Source organism: Galeopterus variegatus, unplaced genomic scaffold (assembly GCF_000696425.1).
Source record: "Galeopterus variegatus unplaced genomic scaffold, G_variegatus-3.0.2 Scaffold106, whole genome shotgun sequence".
NCBI lineage: Eukaryota > Metazoa > Chordata > Mammalia > Dermoptera > Cynocephalidae > Galeopterus > Galeopterus variegatus.
The window spans coordinates 711,663-734,856 of record NW_007726217.1 but is presented as its reverse complement, the minus strand read 5'-3'; the positions used below and the strand labels follow the sequence as shown (position 1 = coordinate 734,856).

The 23,194-nt window shown below is 40.2% G+C and overlaps 1 protein-coding gene across 2 annotated transcripts in view; it reads left to right on the top strand.

The window, feature by feature from the left end:
• PSMB2 (proteasome (prosome, macropain) subunit, beta type, 2) overlaps positions 1 to 20,182 on the top strand; it is a 34,358-nt gene extending 14,176 nt beyond the window's left edge. For both annotated transcript variants that reach the window (XM_008585410.1, XM_008585416.1), the window contains exons 4-6: positions 15,407 to 15,569; positions 17,376 to 17,425; positions 19,964 to 20,182. In XM_008585410.1, the coding sequence (XP_008583632.1) occupies positions 15,407 to 15,569; positions 17,376 to 17,425; positions 19,964 to 20,071 (321 nt within the window). In that variant the 3' untranslated portion in view covers positions 20,072 to 20,182. The remainder of the gene's footprint in view (positions 1 to 15,406; positions 15,570 to 17,375; positions 17,426 to 19,963) is intronic.
• Positions 20,183 to 23,194: the final 3,012 nt, after the last annotated feature.

Sequence of the window (23,194 nt, the reverse complement as noted above, 5' to 3'; positions counted from 1 at the left end):
AGGGAATTGTATTAAGGTTTTCTTAATGAATGAAAATTTACGTAAGAATTAAAGACATGAGATCATCAGGAGAAGATGAAAAAAGAGAGATGGGAAAAAATTTCAAAAGCTTTCATGTTAGTTTTTTATTTAAATGTATTTAAGTTGCTCTATTCCTGGTTAGACCCCAAGAAACAGAAAAAGGGCTTATTCAGCTTTTGCTATGGTTTAACTCCCCATTTTCAAATATTTATGAGGCTTCTTAAAACATGTGTTTTAGAGTCAGATATGCCAGAGTTACAATCCATTCTCTGGTATGCACTAGATTGTGTAATCTTCAATAAGTTACTTACATTTGCTAAGCCTCACTTTCCTTGTCTGTTAAGAAGGAAGGAATGATCAAATTATAAGAACTGAGAATTAACCATTGGTTTAATAAAACATATTTTCAATGAATGAGTGATACCTCCCTGGAAAAGAGTAAGTATTTATTAAATGACTCCATCATTAAAGAACCACTATTTGGATTTTTAACAGGATTACTTTGAAAAATTTGTAATGAACTTAGACATTGTTTGCACTGTATATGAGGCCTGCTTGCTTAAATTCTCCTTATGATTTGATTATTGGGCTATAGAGGGAGGATGATGAGTAATGGGGCTATTTCTTAGTTGAAATAAATTATGTGGCATATTTGGTGTAGCCCATCTGAAAGTCCTAAAGTTACTTGTTACCATCTGCCATCTCCATTTTACAGATGTGGAGAATGAGGTATGAACCAGCCAAATCTGATGTCCTTGGGGAATGTGGTGTTTTGTGGCAAGGCTTAGAGTACAGTGCAGATTTCTATGGGGTGTAATCTTTAGGGCTTTCTTACCGCTACTCACTGGCCAAAGTGTTTTCATAGAAGCTTTTCTGAAGTGCTTTGTGAGCCTTTGGTAATTTACCTCTATAAACATTTAGCAAGTAGGCAGTAGAAATAATGTGTTGGGAAAATATCCAGCCTCGTATAGTGGTTTTCAAACTTAATTTCATGAAGCTGCCTCAGGAAACTCACCAAGGAAGACCAGCATGGCAAAACTTAAGCTGTGCTTTATATAGATCAACTTTTATCTATTTTATATACAGGAATTCCATGTAAGGTTTTATTTGAAAACAGGTGGCTTCTCTGTCAGCTTCCCACTGAAGTTTGAAAACTAATGGTGTAGTTGGAAGAGCCCTCTTCTAGGAGTTTTAGCACTAGCTCTGCTGTGAGTTAGTTGAAAACCTTGGGAGAGAGAATTTGATTCAATGATTTTTATGATTTCTTCCAGCACCCAAATAGCATGATTTAATGATGTGATGTCAAGACCATAACCAGGCTTGAATTTATTTTTTCAGTGAAATGGAAAGAATATGTAGCAAAGAATTTTAGGTATTAGTCATTTTCAGAAAGGACCAAGGCTTGTCCCAGCACTCTGGCCTGAGTTTGAGTGTGTTTAGTGGTAGGCATGTATAGTGTACTCCTATCCTAGAAGAGTCCTGTTGCTTTTTTTTTTTAAAAGATGACCGTAAGGGGATCTTAACCCTCGACTTGGTGTTGTCAGCACCACGCTCAGCCAGTGAGCAAACCGGCCATCCCTATATGGGATCCGAACCCGTGGCCTTGGCGTTATCAGCACCGCACTCTACCGAGTGAGCCACGGGCCGGCCCGAGTCCTGTTGCTTTAAGCCTTCTATTCTGACCACCACTCCTCATGCCTTCAGTGGCTGGCACAAGGACATCTCTGTTTATTTTTATCAGCAAGTCACGTGACCTTGTGAACAGATGGCCCAGGTGAAACCTTGACTTTGCAGGTCTTATCCCCTAAACACAACCAATCATTTGTTACATATGATTAAAATATCACTAACAAGGGTAATTTCACATGCTTTTTGGCAAATGTGGTTAGCAGGATGTGACATGATGCAGCACTGCCTTCTTCCCCCATGTGCCATCTCCCTTGAGGCCTCATCTCCCCTGCTCGCCCCTGTCTCACCCATGCTGAGGCTTGCCTTCCAGCTCACCTGCTCCAGATGGGCAGCACAGTGGGAGGACACTGGCAAAGGCAGATGTGTTTATTTTCCGGAGACAAAATGTTGTGCTGCTGCAGATGGCAGTGCCTGGGAGCAAATGGCAGCCTTTGACACTACTGTCACACAGCCTGGGCATTTTGACAGAGCTGGCTTGCTTTTGGTGATGGGGAAATTGAAAACAAACAAACAAACAAACAAACAATATGTTCAGTATGAAACTCCTGGACTTTCAGTGCAAGCGGCAGCCCTTTTAGACCTGGGGAGCAGTTTTCATCCACACTAGACCTCAGTCAGTCAGCTAACTATGGATTTTCACCATAGGCCAAGAGTTATATGGGTATGTCCATTCATTTCGTTTGCCTCTTAGCTTTAATAGGACATGAAGTAAAAACTGGAAACATATGGCTACATTTAGATGGATATTCAAGGGTACTGCGTAACAAATGTGTATCCCAGGTCACCTCTCACAGGAGTCTCTTAGGATTGGGAGTGGCTCACATCTGCCCCATTGGAGATACGCTGTCCTATATTTAGTGGTCATTTTGATTATCCAGAGTCCCAGGGACAGATGTGCCTTGAGCTGAGATGCCTTAATTAATTGACAACACTTTGTGCTCATAGTGTTTTTCTACCAAGAGGAGTAAGAATTCTGACAGCTGCCCTTTTAAGCAGTTTGCTTATGCAGTCATTAGGGTTTGACTAAGTCCATCAGGAAAACAAAGACTGGCTCTTCAATCATTATGTTTGCAGGTCTCCTGAGAAAAAATGGCTTGAGAAGATTTTTCTTTGAAAGTTACTAGCTTTATCAGGAAATCTTTTTTTCTTCTTTTTTTTAAAAAAAAAATATGTGCTGTTTTTCCCAGCCCTAGTGCTGATAGAGTTAGGAGTTTGCAGGTGTAAAGTCCTCCCCCTCCTCTTCCCCATCTCTCTCCAGGGGGTTGTATGTGAGAAGGTGTTGCTTTCTCACTCAAAGAGCATATATGTGCTACCCTGTTGGGTGCCTGCTGAGAGTAGAGAGAACCCCAGTTCTAGTTTAATGGAATAAGCCTATTGGAGGGCTGGAATTCTACAGCCTCATAATGCCAAGTTTCCACTTAAAGCACCTTTCTTATTTACAGTAGAGGTGAAGCAATATAGGTAATTGGTCTGGATTTGTATTGTTTGGAACGTGTCTTAAAAATTATGTGATTTTCTATTAAGGTTTGGTTTAAGCCTGGAGCAGCAAAGTTCTGTGTCTGTTTAGTAAGAACATGCTTTTATTTGTAAAATGTGTACTATTAGAAGTTCAGATTTACCCCCACCTTTTAAGATTGATTTAGAGGCCGGCCTGTGGCTCACTTGGGAGAGTGTGGTGCTGATAACACCAAGGCCACGGATTCGGATCCCTATATAGGGATGGTCGGCTAGCTCACCTGGGAGAGGGTGGTGCTGACAACACCAAGTCAAGGGTTAAGATCCCCTTACCGGTCATCTTTTTAAAGAAAAAAAAGATTACTTTAAACCAGTATCCTAGACTGGGTAGGCATAGGTGTGGTCATTCCCTCACACACATTCACATATACAAACACACATATACCCCAGCATCTTGGTGCCTCTTTTTACCTGCCCTGGCCCAGGATCATGTAGAGATGTCCCTAAAACTCCATGAAGTTTTCCTTCCTCTCCCAGAAAACAGTCATCTGAAATGAAGGGCAGTGGGGAAGGCAAGGAAGGATTGACTTTATTTGTTGACCTGGGAGGTAGTTACATGTGTATTCACTATATTCATTAGCTCTACATGTATATTTTATGCATGTGTGTGTGTGTGTGTTATTTCATAAAAAGGTTTAAGAAAACAGGGCCGACCTGTGGGTCACTCAGGAGAGTGCGGTGCTGATAACACCAAGGCCACAGGTTCGGATCCTATATAGGGATGGCTGGTTTGCTCACTGGCTGAGTGTTGTGCTGACGACACCAAGCCAAGGGTTAAGATCCCCTTACTGGTCATCTTTAAAAAAAAAAAAAAAAAAAGAAGTTTAAGAAAAAAAAAAGGAAAGCGGAAAGGGCAGGGAAGCATAACTTTTTTTTTTAAGTTAAAGATGAAAAAAACCCCCTAAAGTCCAGGGTTTGATCGCTGTACTGGCCAGCCACCAAAAAAAAAAAAAAAAAAAGAAGTTTAAGAAAAAAAAAAGGAAAGCGGAAAGGGCAGGGAAGCATAACTTTTTTTTTTAAGTTAAAGATGAAAAAAACCCCCTAAAGTCCAGGGTTTGATCGCACAGGGCCGACCTGTGGGTCACTCAGGAGAGTGCGGTGCTGATAACGCCAAGGCCACAGGTTCGGATCCTATATAGGGATGGCTGGTTTGCTCACTGGCTGAGTGTTGTGCTGACGACACCAAGCCAAGGGTTAAGATCCCCTTACTGGTCATCTTTAAAAAAAAAAAAAAAAAAAGAAGTTTAAGAAAAAAAAAAGGAAAGCGGAAAGGGCAGGGAAGCATAACTTTTTTTTTTAAGTTAAAGATGAAAAAAACCCACTAAAGTCCAGGGTTTGATCGCTGTACTGGCCAGCCACCAAAAAAAAAAAAAAAGAAAGAAAGAAAGAAAAGCTTAAAAATGAAAAAAAATAAAAGTTCAAATTTACTATTAGTTTGAGTGTAGACAACAGAGCAAATAGGATTAACTAGACTGGAAAGAAAAAGGAAGGAAGAAGAAATAACAGTCTCTGAATCTTTGTAAAAAGATGTTTCACCAGAATTCCACACTTTTCTGATGCCTCCTAGTGGGTGTGGTTTCTTATAGATGAGTTGTTCTGTAATTGCTGATAGTCATTCATACAGCAGATCTCCAGCCTGTGTTGTCCTTGGGCTGAGGAAACAGAGGTGCAAAGCTCAGTGTGTGCGTTCAGATGGAGAAATGGAGAACTAAACAGTCAATTGTTCTGCAGAGTGACATGTGCTATAATAGCCATATACACAGGGTACTCTGGGAACACAAAGCCTAACCTGAGCCTTGGAGGACTAGCTATTATTAAGGCAAAGAGGAAACAAAAGGGAAAACTGGAAGTATGGACCAAGGTGTGTGAGAGTATGTTAGTTAGGCATAGTGGTTTATGAAAGATGTTTGGGGCAGGAACAAATAGTTCTCTGAGCCTCCTACTCATAATTTTATCTGTTTTAACTAGTGGAATACTGTATACAAATTAGGGCTCTACTGATTTTGAAAAATATGTAAATATATAGTTTATAGTACATATATAAAATCCATAATCTAAAGTAGTTTATTTTGTTAAATAAGGCTGAGGGTTTTAGGGGAATGGTTAGAGATTGAAACTAGGCCGGTAGTTCATGTTATGAAGACTTTGCTGAAAAAGTTTTATCCTAAAAGCAGTGGGCCTCTTTGGAAACTTGTTGGCTGAGAGGGGCTTAGCATGATCAGATGAGATTTGGTTAGATCATTAGCTCCTCTTTGGTAGAGCTTTTGGGGAAAGAATGATGGAAGCAGGGAGACCAATGAAGACCTTCCAAGACCATTGAAGCTGTGGGAGTAACTTGTGTTGGGCCTGGGGTGCTAACAAGGAACACTGTATTCTAATAGAAGGGCTTCTAAACAGACTTTCCCCCAGAAATTTCTTTAGTACTCTGTATCTAGTGCCTATGGACATCTGAAAACATCTACAATTGTATACAGTCCTAAATACTTTTTTCCAGGAAAAGAAAGTATCTTATTTATTAATTCAGAGAGAGGAGTCAGCTGTGATGTTCAGCTTTCATAGATATTTGTGGGCATGTTTAGCATTTACAACTTGATATATGCCTTGTGGTGTGCAAGTCTGTAGCAAAACATGACTTCTGCATTTGAGTTTTTTTTAAGAACTGACTTAAAAGTTTATGGAATCTTAAATTTTCCCTGTAAACTGCCAGCTCATTAAAAAAAGAATTCAAGTGGCCTTCTCGCAGACATGGAGCTGTCGGTTTTACCATTGCACAATCAGCAATTTTATTTTGATGTTATTTGGGCGGGAAATCAGTACTTTTGATTAGCAAGTAAAATTAATGTAGAAAAATACTGTGTTAACTAGTTGGTATAATAAGGCATCTGTGCCATGTTGCATTTCAACTTGTTAAATTTCTAAACTTCTAATTATAATAATTTACAACTTTAATAGAAGAACCAGTCAAACTTGGGGTGAATGATGGCTTTAGAGAAATAATATTTATAGACATTTTGGAATTATTGAGGGGAACTTTAAAATTCAGTTTTTTAAAAAATTGAAATGTACACAATATTTAAATTTTTTTACTCCTAAAATTCAGATTTATTGGCTACCTCCTACTTACCAGGCCTCCCTCCAGAAACTTTAAACACAGGTGAGCCCTTTAATTCCTCACAACTCTGTCAGGCAAGCAATACTGTTCCCCGTATTACAGATGGGACACTTGAGGCTCCAAGTGAATTATCTCAGATAATACGTCTGTAAATTGATAAAGCCACTTTTGATCTTCACTGCTTTTTTTCACAACAGCACATGCCAATCTTATATGACTTGTGGCATTTAAAAGCAGAATTTATCCGAATAGTAATTTAAAAGGTGTTTTGCTTTTAAAGTTTAAGATATTGATTTTAAATATGGTAACATTCTTGAGCTTAAGTTCAAGAACTCAACCATTATATGAGTTTTTACTAGTATATTAAACAAAAACATTTGAACATGAGCTAATCATTATTAAAAGAAAACCAAGACAGTCTTTGTATTTTGATTTTTGCATCTGCCAGCATCAAACAGGTACACCAAATACATTTTCAGAGAATGACCTGAGGTAGAGAAGAGAAAAAGTAAGAACTTGATTACACACTCTCATTTTCAGAGAAATGTTTCTTTTATTTCATTTTGGGCTTCTGAAAATTCACGGTTTGCTTCATTTGAGACATGCTTGCCTCCTTTTTTCTCAATTTAGTATGAGAATTTATAAATATGGGCCAGTTTGGTTTTTTAGTGTTGCAAAAGATAAATATATCTGAAACAAGAGAGAACAAGGAAAGTCAGACAGTTTAATTTAGCTTCCCTGTTTGTAAAGCTCAGTATATTATTCTGATCAGTTTAAACTTGTGGGTTTTTGTTTTTTGCTTTTTTTTCAGTCACAGGATTAAGAGGAAACTCTTTTTAACTTCCAGCTCCATACCTTTTTTTCCCTTCTGAGTGACAAGAGTAGATAACAGGACCCTAACCTGCTGTGTGTTCTCTCTTGCATCTCTGCCTTTGCCCACACCACCACTTTGCTGGTCGTTCTGCCCTGAATGTACCCACACCCCTACATAGCTAACTCTTATTTGCTGGTTAAACTCAGTTGAGCATTTATCAGGGAAACTTTGTATTTCCCCACATCCCACTCCCCCACACATAAGTCACCCTCAACTTCTTTTTTTTTTCCTTTTTGTCTTTTTTACTGACCGGTAACGGGATCGCAACCCTCGGTGTCGCGCCCGTACCGGGAACTGGCAACGGGATCACAACCCTCGGTGTTGCGCCCGCAACACGCTCAGCCAGTGAGCGGGAACCGGTCTCCACATGGGATCTGAACCCTCGGCGGGAGTGCCGCCGCACTCTCAAGCGGCGCACTCTCCAGTGCGCCACCGGGCCGGCCCAACCCTCAACTTCTTTGTGCTGTCATAGCAACCTAAGTATACCTCTGCCATAGTGTACTGTCGTAATTGTTTCCTTCACTGTCATGCATGTGTGAGTGTGAGCGTTTGTGAGTTTATGTAAGTAAAACCTCCTAACTGGCTGGCTTTTCATTCAGTCTCATGACTTTGGCTGTACACTGTTTTCTCTTTCCAGCTGTCTCTGGACAGCTCTAGTCAAGCTTATTGGGTTCAAATTGAACTCTACATTTGTACTACTACTCTTCCCATTGTTGATAGTCCTCTTAACTCCTCTTTCTCCCTCACCTCCTCTGTTCTACCAGTTATTAAGTTCTATCAGTTCTACCTTCTAAATGCATCTTATATTCCATATTTCACCATTCATCCCCTCTGCTTCTGCCTTAGTTTGGCTCTCATCATCTTCTGTGTAAATTATTGTAGTCCCTTTCTCTCTGTCCCAGTCCCACTTCATCGTCCATTTAATTGTTAGTTAACATCCTGAAATGGCAATCTGTTTGTCTTTCTTGCTTTCCTATCTAAAAATCTTTTTAAGAGAAGGGGAAAAAAATGGCTGGGATCAGTGGAATATCAATTCTGAGACATCAGGGTTCCTTGGCACCACTTAACCAATGTCCTAAGGCATGAAAAAAGGCTTAGATCAGCAGAGGGATATTCTTTAGTTTAGGAGGCTAGTGACAGCATCATCCCAGTTCCTCTCTGCTTCCTGCTGAAATAAACTAATTCTTCAGGTATTTGTGTCCCATATATCCAGAGAATATGTCACCTGTATGCAAACATTCCATGTTCCTCCATGTTTCTTTATCTTCACATAGGCTTTTTCTTCTGTCTGAAATCCTTCCTACCCATGTCTACCTTGCGAGTTTCTTCCAGATCCAGGCTTCCATCTTCATCACCTGACACAATGCTTCTCACATAGTAACTGCAAAATAAACATTTATTGAGTTTATTCACATTCTAAATGCAGAAGCGAAGTTTCTTGGGGCATCTGCCCATTTCATAATTATCCTGTGTGGTAGTCCCAGAGAACTCTGGTGGGATTTGGTTGAAGCCTTTTATAAACTGTGTGCTTTTATACTTGAGGCTAAAAGAGACTGAATCTACACATAGCTTTCCCTAAAAAGAAATATGTCCAAGAGGATTAAAGTCAGGATACAAATGATTCCATATTGCTTAGGAATTAGAGATAGGTATTTCTCTCCCTCCCCTTCCCCATCCATAGAACATAATCTTTTAGAGTTAGAAATGATACTTAGGTTATGATAACTAGAGTTTGCTGAAATATTTGAGATTTTTTTAAAAGTGTTTGAAACAGTGAATTCCCATTCAGGTACAAGATCCTTCTTTAATTAAAAGGGCAAAATTGAAATTGAGATTTTAAAGTTATACCAACAAACCCACTCAAAGCAGATAGATAGTAAATTCTACTGGTTATTGGAAACAAGCTCTGGATTCAGAGTTCAGAACACTGGTGTAAGAAAACAACAATTGATCCATTTTATTTATTAATGAAGTTTATAAAAGTTTATTATAATGAAGTTTCTTAAAAATTGGGCACTGGCAAAGCAATTAAGGTGTTGGTATCTGTCATCACAGGTTTTTATTAATACCTATTACATGTATTGCATAGTTTTAATTCTCATAGAGGAGTCATAATTGTGTGACATTAAATCTGCCCTTTTAAAACTTAAAATATTATTGGTCATATAAGATGTGATAAGTGAAATAGATAGCAATAGATGCTGGTATGTGAAATAGTATATTCTGAAATGTCTGAGTGTGAAATTGACATTTACATAGTGAATCATATTTTTACAGTAATTTCCATTTTGTGGAGGCAGCATGGTTTCCTGGAAAAGCATACAAGACTTGCAGTTGAGAAGCCTGAATTCTGGTCCTGACTCTGATGCTAATTACCTGTGTGGTTTAGGGCAAGTCACTGTCTCCTCTTTGAACTTTAGTCTCCACATTTGTAAAGGGGATGTTGGATAAACTAACTGAGTTCTTAGATCCCTTATAAGTATAAACTGCATTTTTGTGAAATACTCTCAGTACTCAAGATGGAATTTTAGGCAGCTTTGACAATCAGCTGGATGGAAAGAAATTTGTTCCTTTCAAAGTCCAGTCTCTGTTTAGTACATGTAGAAGTCTGTTTATTAAAACACTCATCTCTAAACAAACTCATTTGTCCCATTGATTCTGCATCTCCTTCCAAATTAGTGATCCATCAGGAGTGGAAGTGTGCCTCACACACTGCTTAGCATTCCAAGGTGCAGTATACTGAAAAAGAAACTGTACCATTCTCCAAGGCACCTCACTCATAGCAATGTCATCCTATTCAATTAGAGGTGACAAAGGCTGGCCTGGCTCCAAAGGAAGACTGTCAATTCCTCTCTTTTTCTGTGTCCACGCTCGGCAGGATGCTTCCTCACGCCCACCTCTCTCCCCCTTGCTGTGACTTTGGCTTCCGCCAGATGTCACACCGCTGCTTGTCACTGCTTAGACTCTTGTCGCTGATTTTGTTGTTTCAATCTATTTATCACAACCGTTCTCTTTAGCTGTAAAATTTATGGAATTTCACACTCTTCTTAATCACTACAGTGCTTCTTTTTCATGAGAAAGAGAATATACAAGGAGTTACATGTATGTATAATAGTTGGAAGGAAGGAAACATTCCATCTAAACTTAAGGAAAGTTAATGTGTGTGCCATGTACACCCACCATCTCTAAATGCACAAGAGTCCAAAGTGGAACTGAGCTGAGTTCTGTAGGGCTCATAGTCTCAGAAGTACTTAAGAAGTCCGTTTCAATTCCAGGAAAAACTACCTAAGAGATGTGCTTATTGGCAAATACCCCTGGCTTAAATTTTACCCCTTTTAGCAAACCAGAAAAAGGTGGTTATCTTTATTGGCTCTCTGTGCTACATCTTTTTGATCTTATTATTTAGTCAAATCTGTTAGTAATGCAGTCAAATCCTAAAAATGATGGTGGTAGTTGTGGTGATAATAGCTCATCTGTATTATTACTATGTAACAGGCATTGCACTGAGCACTTTACATATATTTAAACCTTACTACAACCCTATAATGATGGATATTTTTATTATCCCTGTTGTATAGATGAGGAAATCTCAAAATGACCTAAAGCTCTTCACTTTAAAATAAGCTTGTACCGTGTACTTGTTAAGGTTGCAAAAGATACATTTGTCCCTCCCCCAACTTGTATTAAGAGGCAAAATTTTGGTAGTACCTTTTTCTAGAGGAATTAGAAGAGAGCATCTTAACTAAATGTTTGGATTCGTTTACTAATCATTTTTATGTTTGGTTAGTTCAAAATTATATATAATTTTCAATCTTAGCCTTTGTTATAGAAGATGCCTAGTCATATATGATACAGTTCTTCTCCTTGGGGATCTCATAAAAACTTTATTACCTAGACTTGTTGTCTAAACAGTTAGAATAGTGGAGATGACCAAAGACTAGATTATATTTCACACAGAATAGAGATTACTTGGTAAAAGAGGATTTCTGGAAGTTCTGTCATTATTGATTAGTGTTTGCATTTCCCCAGAATAATTAGACACCTTCTTACATGTAATACTGATCATCTGTAAGGGAGGTACGTAATAAATGTTAATTTACTTTCCAAATCAGAAAGTAGTTCTTTTTGGGGGAGATAGGGTGGGTTGACCATGAAGCAGATACGCTCTACTTATCTAATATGAATGCTTGTGACAGTGAACACCATTACCTTAGGGCCCCTGAAAAGAGTCCTGGGAAGGAAAGAGGAGGAAACTATCACTTACTGCTTTTCTCCCATATGTCAAGCAATGTGCTGGGCACTTTTTATAAACATCCCTCTGTATCCCTTTATGAAGACAAATACGAGGAATTTATCTTGTATCTGTGCCAGGAGTGGTTGGTCCTCTCCTGGTTCTTGCACTGTTTATTTCATAGATGCTTCATGGATGATTGTGTTTCCCTAGTAATAATTACTGTTTATTGAGACTTTTCTGTGTTTTAGGCACTATGCTTACCATTTACGTGCATTATCTCTTTGAATCTTTACTGCAACCCTTTTGTAGTAGGTATTATTTCATGTTTTAGATGAGAACACAAAATTCAGAGAGATTAAGTGAGTAACTTTTCTAAAGTCACACATAACCCAGCTGTTTTTTCCTGAGATATTTACTTATGCCCTTGGTCTCCACTTTGTTCGATTCTGATTGTCTGACCTGTATCCTAAACTTTTCTTTACTTAGCAACCCCTGTCTGAGGAAGGAAGAAAGAGAAGGACCCAGAGCCTAGCAAAAAGGAACAGTATATGTGCATTAATAGAGATGCTGGCAGTTGACTTAAACTAGAACCAGTTCTCAGAAGTAGGACCTATCACTTTCTGACATTTGTGTAGTGCTTTTCTTAATCTTTTCTTGTGATATTAGGTATTGGCCACATACATATTAAAACGTGTAATGCTTTCTGATATGGTTTTTATTACTCATTCATTCAGCAAATATTTGTTGCACATATACTGTATACTTACACGTCATTGAACAAGCCAGACTTAGTCCTGCCTTTGTGGAGTTTATAATTGGCGTAAATATTTGAATAGGTGGGTCATGTCTTAGATAGACTAATTTTTTTCCTAAACACACCATAAGCAGTCACATCTATGTATGCTGTAAGACTCGCACAAAATTGGATTGCTTAGAATTTATCTCATTCTAGGAAAACACTAATGAATCAAGAATATGAGGGAAAGTAACAGTCAAGAAACCCATAATTATGGTTTGTCATTTTGCCACAATTCTTAGAGGAGTGAGAGAATGACAGTACACATGACTTTATTTGAAATTTTAAAAAACTAGTGAGCCAGAGATCTTTGATGGAGCATTCTTAGAAGAATTTCGGAAACTGCAAGTTGTTACACAGATGTATTGATTTAATTAGTCTAGATAACACCATTTATTTATGCTTAAGCATCTCACACATGCAAGAGTTGGTAATTCGAAGTCACACAATAATTTGTGAGTTATATTCTGTACCACAAGATGTAGCTTCTGAATACCAACTTCGGTGAGTGTGTGTATCAGATGCTTAAGCATAAATAAATGATGTTATATAGACCAATTAAACAATATAGTTTTCTTCTGGAATTCTGTTGACATGGGATTTCATGTAACATATTCTGCAAAATCTTCTGGTAGTATCTTTTTTTTTTCAAATAACATTAGGGCCGGCCCGTGGCTCACTTGGGAGAACGTGGTGCTGACAATACCAAGTCAAAGGTTAAGATCCCCTTACTGGTCATCTTTTAAAAAAATAATTAAATAAATAAAATAAAAAATAAAGTAAAATAAAATAACATTAATTGTTTTAAACAATTTAATCTCATAGTATGGGCAAATTCCTCACTGGAAACAGAACATGTCTGGTTTCTGCTGGTTAAGGTCTCTTTGGTTATCTAGGCAGATCTTCAATATTCCATTGCAACGTGATAAATTGTTGGGTTAACCATACAGTGGGTGTTCTGCTAGCAAATGGAGAAGAGTAGAATTATCCTCTTAGCAAAAAGATTAACTTACTTTGCAATAGGTAGGAAACTGTATTTTTAGTTCTCTTGGGGAGGGAAACCACCAGTTAGAGTCCCTTTGCTATTCTTTCCCTCTTTCTATTCTAATTTTAACTGTAAAAACACCAAGGTATTCTATGTCTGCCGGATTTTAGTGTTGTTTTTACGCTCTTTTTTAAAAAGATGTTATTATATATATTTTTTATCTTTAGTCAATTTAAACAGGTTTTGTTGCTGTTGTTTAAAGTGGTAAGCTATCAAAAGCAGACTTGGATGAGTTTGGGATTTTCACCTCTACTATTTTTTCTGACCATACTCCCTAGAAGACAGAGAGGGGAAGGATTGATTAACATTGTTTTATATACATAAGAAAATAGAAGCTCATAGGGGTTAAGTGTCTTGCCTAAGGTCAGACTTACTAAGAAGGTAGTCACAGAACTCGGCAGAGAATTCCAGAGCTTGGCTCAGACAGTTCAGCACACTACACATTGGGAAATGTGATAGGCAGGTAATTATTTTCTCAGAAGTCTTGATTACTGCTGTTCAGTTCTAATTCCTTTGAGACTATCCACCATCTTATTTCCAAAGCAGAAATTTGTTTGGAGGTTAGGGCTCCTCTGTAATCTTCGGGAGATGTTAGGAACTCTTCCTACTTAGCCCAGCTGGCTTGGAATTCCAAGTAAGTATGTAATATTTTCATGTGTTCTTCTAACAGGAGTTTCTTTAGGCTGCCAAGTGCCCATGTTAGTCAGTAATCAAAGAATGCAAAATGTCACTTTTAGGACCATTAGCTGTTACTACCTCATGCTCCATAATACGGTGTCTCATTTACTGTTCACTTCATCTAATACATACATAAGTTTAGAGATGGGCACATAACCACGGACAAGGCCTGCTCACTACCCACTGAAGTAAATGCAAGAGGAAAAACACATCCTGCAGAGAAAAAGGAAGCCATATAAAATGGGAGTCCCACCGCTGATGCCTGGGGGCGTAAGCAGATGATTTAACATGGTAAATGGCCCAGCTGGTGTAGAAAAAAATAACCATCCATTTGGAGATGAAGAGCAAGGCAAGCTTCTCTATAGTAACTTGTGTTTTTAGACTTAATAAAAAGAAGGGACACCTATTAATCCAAGTTATAATTACTTTTTATTTATCTCTTTGATAAAAATTACTTCTTAGCTGTCTTAGGGGAACCTTGTTATATTAGAAAAATGTTAGCATTTCACCTAAAGCTACAGTTCCTCTAGAGTTATTATGTTTCTTTGTGTTTGTGGATTCTCATAACTACCGCCTTCATTGAAAGTCTAGTGATGTGACTTAAATATTTGAGACCATTATGATTCCCTACCTCATAAATTGTTTCTTTTATAGTGAAGCACACAGTTTACCATTTGAGATCTTGGTCCAGATGCCCAGACTGAACTTGTTTATTTTGGATGATGTGGTTGGAGCTGCTACTTTCTTCAGTCTGTGGCCTGACACTCTCAGAAATGTGCTTGTTGGTTTCAACGATTAGGAATGACACAAGAGCACTTTTGCTTTGCCTTTAAAGTGCTTTTGTAACAGGTTCTCGTCCATAGGCTGTAAGAAGAAAGCAGTTATATCTGAATGTGCTCCAAATGTTCTTCTGTTCAAAGAAAACAAGTCAACCTCCCTTCACCTCTTACCGCATTCCAGGTCCTGTAGATTTCTCTACATTTTTACTTTTATTGTGATATACAGGTTGAGCATCTCTAATCTGAAAATTCAAAATCCAAAGTGCCCTAAATTCTGAAACTTTTTGAGTGCTGACATGATACCACAAGTGGAAGATTTCACACGCATCCTCATATGATGGGTCATGTGTTTCATGCACAAAATTATTTAAAATATTGTGTAAAATTACCTTCAGGCTATGTGTATGAGATGTATATGAAACATAAATGAATTTCATGTTTAGACTTGGGTCACATCCCCAAGATATCTCATGATGTATGCAGATATTCAGAAGTCCAAAAAATATCCAAAATCTGAAACACTTGGATAAGGGATACTCAACCTGTACTCACATGCTGCTAATATTTTCTTATTCATCAAGAGTCAGAATACTCCCACTTGCTATGGGAAGAGATGTTGGTGTTCTGCTTTAGTCATTACTTTGCTGTATCTTTCGTTTGCAGACTCCATATCATGTGAACCTCCTCCTGGCAGGCTACGATGAGCATGAGGGACCAGCACTCTACTACATGGACTACCTGGCAGCCTTGGCCAAGGCCCCTTTTGCAGCCCACGGCTATGGTGCCTTCCTGACTCTTAGTATCCTGGACCGATACTACACACCAAGTAAGTACCAGCTCTTTAGGTAGGAAGCAGTAGCAGAGTCCTGCCTTCAGCTGCTTCCGAGTTTTGTCTGCCCTTGGAATTGGGTGGTCAGGGCTTGAATGGAGGATGGATCCTAAGAAGCACAAGCAGGTACCCTCTGGAAGCTGCTTTCTCCTGTGGGTCAGTAGGGTCTTTGAAAAGCTGATAGAAGTCCCTCCTTTGCCAGCCAAAATGAGGTATTGCATATTTCTAGAGCTGGGTTTTGTTGTATTTTGTTTCAAAGTGGGGTTGAAGTAGATGTCTTAGTAAAATAAAATAAATTAAAATATTTTTTAAAAAAGAAAAGATAAATGGTATAAAAACTAATTAAAAAGCAGAGATTGACAGATTGATTTTTTTTTTTTTTTCTTGTCCGGCAACGGATCGCAACCCTCAGTGTCGCGCCCGCACCGGACCAGGACCGGCAACGGGACCGCAACCCTCGGCATCGCACCCGCACCTCGCTCAGCCAGTGAGCGGGAACCGGTCTGCATGTGGGATCCGAACCCTTGGCGGGAGCGCCGCCGCACTCCCAAGCGGCGCACTGTAGCAGTGCGCCACCGGGCCGGCCCTGTAAAATATTTTTATTAATTTCTGTAATTCTCCAGTTACAAGAGTTAAGTTTTTTCACTCGTTTTTCTCTGACTAGATGCTTATTGGCATCTCAGCTGTAAAGAATGAATGAATAAGCCACGTGGTTTTTGTGTTTGTTTTGAACTTGAGAGGATGAACAGTTGCCCAACATGACAACTGAGAGTTTCTTTGCTTAAACATCAAAGTTTTTAAGGCCACAAACCTGGGCCCTGCCCTTGGTTGTCATCTAATGGCCACTCCCTCCTGTAAGAAAAACTGTCTCTCTACTTGTTCATGAACTGTCAGCTTGTCAAAGTTTTAGACACAGGGATGCTTTTATGCTACATTCTATCTTCTGACTTCAATCCCAACCTCGAGTTAGCCACTGTGTGGATAGGCAGTTGGGATTCTCAGCTTTTACATACTGTTGATGTAGCACAGATAACCGCTTGTCTTCTAACATTCCATTCTTCCCTGTCAGTTTTATAAGAATCTGGCACTTCATTCCTTTTTGGTGCTGCCCTCTCACTCAACCTCAACTACGCTAAAGCTCCAGACCACATCCTGAAAAGAATTATCCTGGCCTCCTGTGACTGTTTCTTGATTTGGCATCTGTCAGTAATACAGCTGATTTGCCCACCAAAATAACCACTAACCACCTCTGAAACCTAACTACATAATATGTCTTCCCAGTTTGCCATGCCCACAGGCAGTTACTTTCATTCCTTTTTTAGGAGAGTCCCAGTCCCATCCGATGAATTCTTTTCCCATTGTTAAGCTGCAACCCAGCTGGAAAGTGAGGCTAAAACTCTGGCCCTGTCCTTCCTTTCCCAGATTTTCAGCTGGCTAAGGCAGATGGAATTAATTTAAGCCCTAGACTAAAGCGGGGTGGTGGGGTGGGGCATGAAAAAGAGATGCAGGCCGCTAGACTTCTTTAGAGGCAGACCCTGGTCAAGGGAGAGAGAATTCCGTCATGCTTACCCTTCTCTGTAACAAATCAATTTGCACTGGCTTGTGGCTGCTGGAGCATTGGGTCTGGGGCACCCTCAACTGCATGTGGAATAAGTTTGTTGCAGACTAGCAGGCAAAGCATTTTTTGCCTTTTCCATTTGTGTGGCACTGGGACCTGAAGAAGTTTGAAACTTAATCAAAAGCTGCCGAGAGTTGGACTTCATGACAGCACCCTGAATGCTTGGTCTCTGTGTTCTCTTTCAGCTATCTCACGTGAGAGGGCAGTGGAGCTTCTTAGGAAATGTCTGGAGGAGGTGAGTAGCTCCCATGGGATCCCAAAAGGAACGTTTTGTCTTTATGTTTGCCAGTATTTTTCCTGTTCCTCCTTTGCATTTTTTCTGATCTTTGCCAGAAGGTGTAATAAATACCCACTAACCAGATGTGAAGTTGTTACCACGGAAGAGTTTGGTGTGTGTAACAAACTTATTCTTCTCTTGGGTTACCTCCTCATCAATGTCAGTTTTGCAATTTAATTACTTTTCTTTCTGGTTCATCCAGACCAGTGGTTTTCAAATTTTAGTGTGCATAAGAATAATCTAGGGAACTTGTTAAAAAAGCAGATTACTGTCTCTGCCCCACTCCACCCGCCCAATTTAGATTCTTCCTCATGTACAAACTGAGAATCTATGTTTTAACTAGCAGTCCCATATGATTTTGCTAAAGATGGTAGCTGGGGCCGTACTTTATACTTGCTCTGTTCTTGTGCCACCTATAATTGCTATACTGTCTGCTTCCTTAACAGTGCATGAACCCTTGTAATCTGGAGAGAAAGCCTTCCTTGAGAATTCAGGAGGACATAGAAACCAACTAGGAAGTTTTGGGCAGAAAGGGAGAGTAGCCTTTGGTTTGTGAGACCAGGAACATGGACCACGTGCATTCTAGGACTGTTCCTTGAGTTTGAGGCTTTGGGTATGAATGTAGGATAAAAAAGCAGCCCCATTAGGCTTTTTCATTCTTTCACTATTCTTGTGGCATATGGATGAACTTGAATTCATGGTCTAGTGAGAGTAGGAGGGGGAGAGCAGGTGGAGGCATTGGAAGTAATGTCAATTTGCCCCTTACCCAAGCCTGTCATTTTCAGTCCACAATCACCCCTTCACCCCTGTTTGTAAATTTCCTTTCTAAAGCAGAAGCTGAGAATGGGTTCACATGCTTTTCTTTTCTTTTTTTGGTGGCTGGCTGATAGGGGATCCGAGTCCTTGACCTTGGTATTTTGAGTACCACGCTCTACCAGGTGAACTGACCAGCCAGCCTTATATGCTTTTCTTATCCGTTCAGCTGAGAGTCCATATTAATCTCACAGCCCCAAGGGTTACAAGAGATAATCAGGAAGAAGCCACTAGAATATCTAGGGCTCTTGAGACTTTATTTCCCATGAATTTTAAAGAGGGTCATTTTAGAAACCCTTATTTACTATCATCTTTTCTTGATCTTGGAGCTTGTTTCTTTTCTTCTTTTTTTTTTTTTTAAAGATGACTGGTAAGGGGATCTTAACCCTTGACTTGGTGTTGTCAGCACCACACTCAGCCAGGGAGCTAACCGGCCATCTCTGTATGGGATCCAAACCTGGGGCCTTGGTGTTATCAGCACCACACTCTCCTGAGTGAGCCACGCGCCGGCTCTTGGAGCTTGTTTCTGACATAGGAGTCATCAGTCAGAGAGGACTCTGGAAATGGAATGGGATGTTGCTGTCCAGTCTTCAGCTGCAGAGGAGATGGGAAACATCAAGGGAAGGAGGGCTTAAGTCTGGGGAGGTAGACATTTCCAGCATAGGCTCCTAAGGGAGCCGGTGGAGAACTTTGTGTCTCTTCTCTCAAGAAGGAGAAGGTGGAGGCTTTAAGTGAAGTATGCAGGCAGAGTAGCCACAGAAGCAAAGATTTCCTCCAGCTGGTTTTTAGTGGGGCTGTCGTTTTCATGTACAAAGACCACAGCTCCTTTGGAAGAGTCTCTCAAGCAGAGTCAAGAGAGTGCAGAGATGTTACCTTAATGACAGGTCATTGGAAGAAACAGAAGCAGGGGTTGTTTCACGAGCAGTTCTGTTGACATCCTTCCCACCACTCCTCTAGCTACACATTCAGTCACTCACACTCTCACACTTTTACACAGTCCTTATAATGTGGGTGTATGACTGGAGCAAACCGTTGGAACCTAGGAATGCACTACTTTGGTCAAGAGCTTGTTCCTAGGGTGATCACTCCTTGTTAGCTTATTACCTTGAGACATTTTAAGAAAGAAGTCTGTTACCAGACTGACTGGTAACAGACTGTGGGGAAGAGAGCATTGGATTTTCTCATTCTTTCATCAGCTGACTGGCCAGAGACAGGCTGCCAGCTGCATCTCCACACTCATGCTCACAGCCTCCTAATCAGCTTCTAGCTACTGTTTGGGGTTTCCTCAGTACCCTAGTACTGACTGCCCTGATTAGAATGTCAGTTCCACAAAAGCAGCAGGGTTTTTTTTTTTTTTTTGTCTTTTTTCGTGACCAGTAACGGGATCGCAACCATCAGTGTTGCGCCTGTACCGTGACCGGCAACGGGATCGAAACCCTCGGTGTCGCGCCCACACCGCGCTCAACCAGTGAGTGGACCGGTCTCTGTGGGATCCGAACCCTCGGCGGGAGCACTGCCGCACTCCCAAGCGCCACACTCTACCGAGTGCGCCACCGGGCCAGCCCAAAAGCAGCAGTTTTTGTCTGCTTGTATCCCCAGTGCGCAGAACAGAGCCTGGCACATAGTTAGTGCTCAGTAAATATTTGTTGACTAATTTCTAATTTTCTTCATGTCTCTCTGCAGCTCCAGAAACGCTTCATCCTGAATCTGCCAACCTTTATTGTTCGGATCATTGACAAAAATGGCATCCATGACTTGGACAACATTTCCTTCCCCAAACAGGGTTCCTAACATCATGCCCTTCCCACTTGCCAGGGAACTTTTTTTGATTGGCTCCTTTATTTTTTTCTACTCTCTTGATAGATGGTTAATTCAGAATAAAGCTGAATATGGATAAATAAAGCTTTCTAGTTTGGGTCTCAGTTTACCTAACATCACCTTAGAAAGGGACAAGAGGGAGGATTATCTTTTTGCCAGGACCTCTTACCTTTGTTATTGCTCTAAGTGCCCTTTAGCAGCTGACAGCCCCACGTTCTATTTCACTGCCCAGCTTCTTTTCCAACTAGCTCCTTCATACATCTTGCTTGCTAATGTCTCATTCCCTTTAAAGCAGTGTTTCCTTTTACCCTGAAGCTTAAATTTTTAAAAATTAATTATGGGACTGGCCTGTGAGCCCAGTTGGTTAGAGCATGGTGTTTTAACACCAAGGTCAAGGGTTTAGATACCTGTACCAGCCAGCTGCCATAATAAATAATAAAATAAATTAATTTGAATAGGTAATGCATGCACTCAGTAAAACATGCAAACAGTACAAAAACATGTAGTAAAAAATGTTTCGGGCCAGCCTGTGGCTCACTCGGGAGAGTATGGTGCTGATAACACCAAGGCCCTGGGTTCGGATCCCATATAGGGATGGCTGGTTTGCTCACTGGCTGAGCGTGGTGCTGACAACACCAAGTCAAGGGTTAAGATCCCCTTACCGGTCATCTTTAAAAAAAAAAAATGTTTCTCCTATTATAATAATCTAATCACCTGCTTCTCTTCCCAGAGGAAACTTCAGCTTCTAATTTCTTATCTGTCTTTTAAGAGATATTATGTTTCTGTATAAAGAATGCATACACACAGGCATATAGACAGACACACATCCCCTTTAAAAAATGTTTAAGTGTTCTACATATTGCTTATTTAATACCATATTAGAGATTTTTATATCAGTACATCATAAAGATCTTGTTGACAGTTGCATAATATTCCATTAAATTTATGTACCATGGGCAGTTAACCAGATGTCTGTTTTACTCTTAAGCTAGTTTTGGGGAATAATGTAGATTTTTTGATTGGGGCCACTAAAATAGTGGTTCTTAACCAGATGTGTATATCAGAGTCACCTGGGGAGTTTTCTTTTTAGCATACATGTAGGCTATACTCCCAGACTCTAAGACGGTTTGGAGCCTAGACATCGGAATTTTTTAAAAAGCTTCCCAAGTAGGAGCTGGCTGGTTAGCTCACTTGGTTAGAGTGTGGTACTAATAACACCAAGGTCCAGGGTTCAATCCCTGTGCCAGCCAGTTGCCAAGAAAAAAAAAGGTTTCCCAAATAATTCTTATCTTTTGTAAAGTCATGATGGAGAGCTTTCGGTTAAGGTCTTTGGAGCTATGGTTCTAAAACTTTAGTGTGTATCCCAACCCTGTAGAGCTTATTGAAACACAGATTACAGAGTCCTGTCCTCATACTTTCTGCACGTTTAGGGTGGAGCCTGAGGTTTTGCATTTCTGACATTTTCACTTGATGCCGATGCTGCCAGTCTGGGAACCACACTTTGAAACTATTTGGTCTTAGACTAAGATAAGCCCTACTTTACCCAGTTCTGTGCTGTTCTTCATACCACATGTGGATAAGTTTTTGGTTTGTCTGAGATGAAATATATCATCTCTTTAAGATGCTACCTACACGTTATAACATTCATATTAAGTTTTGAGTTAACATCAGACTTGGGTGTCCTACACTTTTTTTTTTTCTTTGCAGCTTGCCTATTCAGGGATCTGAACCCTTGAACTTGGTGTTATCAACACCATGCCATATACACTTTTTTTTTTCCTTTTTGTCTTTTTTACTGACCGGTAACGGGATTGCAACCCTCGGTTTCGCGCCTGCACCGGGGACTGGCAACGGGATCGCAACCCTTGGTGTTGCGCCCACACCGCGCTCAACCAGTGAGCGGGAACCGGTCTCCACATGGGATCCGAACCCTCAGCGGGAGTGCCGCCGCACTCCCAGGTGGCACACTCTCCAGTGCGCCACCGGGCCGGTCCCATATACACTTTTTAATAAACCAATGGTAAATGCTTTATACCGTAAGAAAAAAACTAATCATCGAATCAATGTGGTAAAAGATGATACACATCACCACAACTGGTTCAACCTCCAAAACCACTATGAATGCCCGTACTGGGGACTGGCAACAGGATCGCAACCCTCGGTGTTGCGCCCACACCGCGCTCAGCCAGTGAGCGGGAACCGGTCTCCACATGGGATCCGAACCCTCAGCGGGAGTGCCGCCGCACTCCCAGGTGGCACACTCTCCAGTGCGCCACCGGGCCGGTCCCATATACACTTTTTAATAAACCAATGGTAAATGCTTTATACCGTAAGAAAAAAACTAATCATCGAATCAATGTGGTAAAAGATGATACACATCACCACAACTGGTTCAACCTCCAAAACCACTATGAATATGCATAGGTTTGGACTTACAGCCAGATTACTTAATCTCTTTCTGAGACGTCAATTTTAAAGGCGCCACGATGATTCTGATGCTCTCTCCAGTGGAGTACCACTACTAAAGCTAGGCAGTCCTGCTTCATGGTTATCCCATCTGTAAAATGGTTGAAATAGTACCTATTCCACGGGATGGTTATGAGAATTCCAAGAGGTAATAAATATTTAGTACAGGGCCTAGCATGTGGTAAGTGCTCAGTAAGTACATAATTGTGGGTAAACTTTATTCTGTGTCCAGGCTTCCCCAGGAATGAAATGGTTCTCTGCCTTTGAATGTCAGTGTCCCCAAGGCAACAAACCAACCCTAATTCTCAGTCTCTTTTCTAACCCTAACCCTAACCCTCTTTCCTGAGCTCCAGGTCAACTTATTTCTAGATATTTCATCCTCCATCAAATACAACATGGCTAAAGCAGAGCCTTACCATCTGGCTCCCTCCTAACCTCTTACAATCCATCTTAGAGAATTAGAACCACCTGGCTCCCAAGTACCCAAGTCAGAAACCTAGGCATCATTTGTACATATATATTGTTTGTTTTGGTGGCTGGCCAGTATGGGGACCAAAACCCTTGACCTTGATGTTATAACACTGTTCTCAGCATCATTTATTTTTAGTAAGCTTTTTATTTTGGAATAAA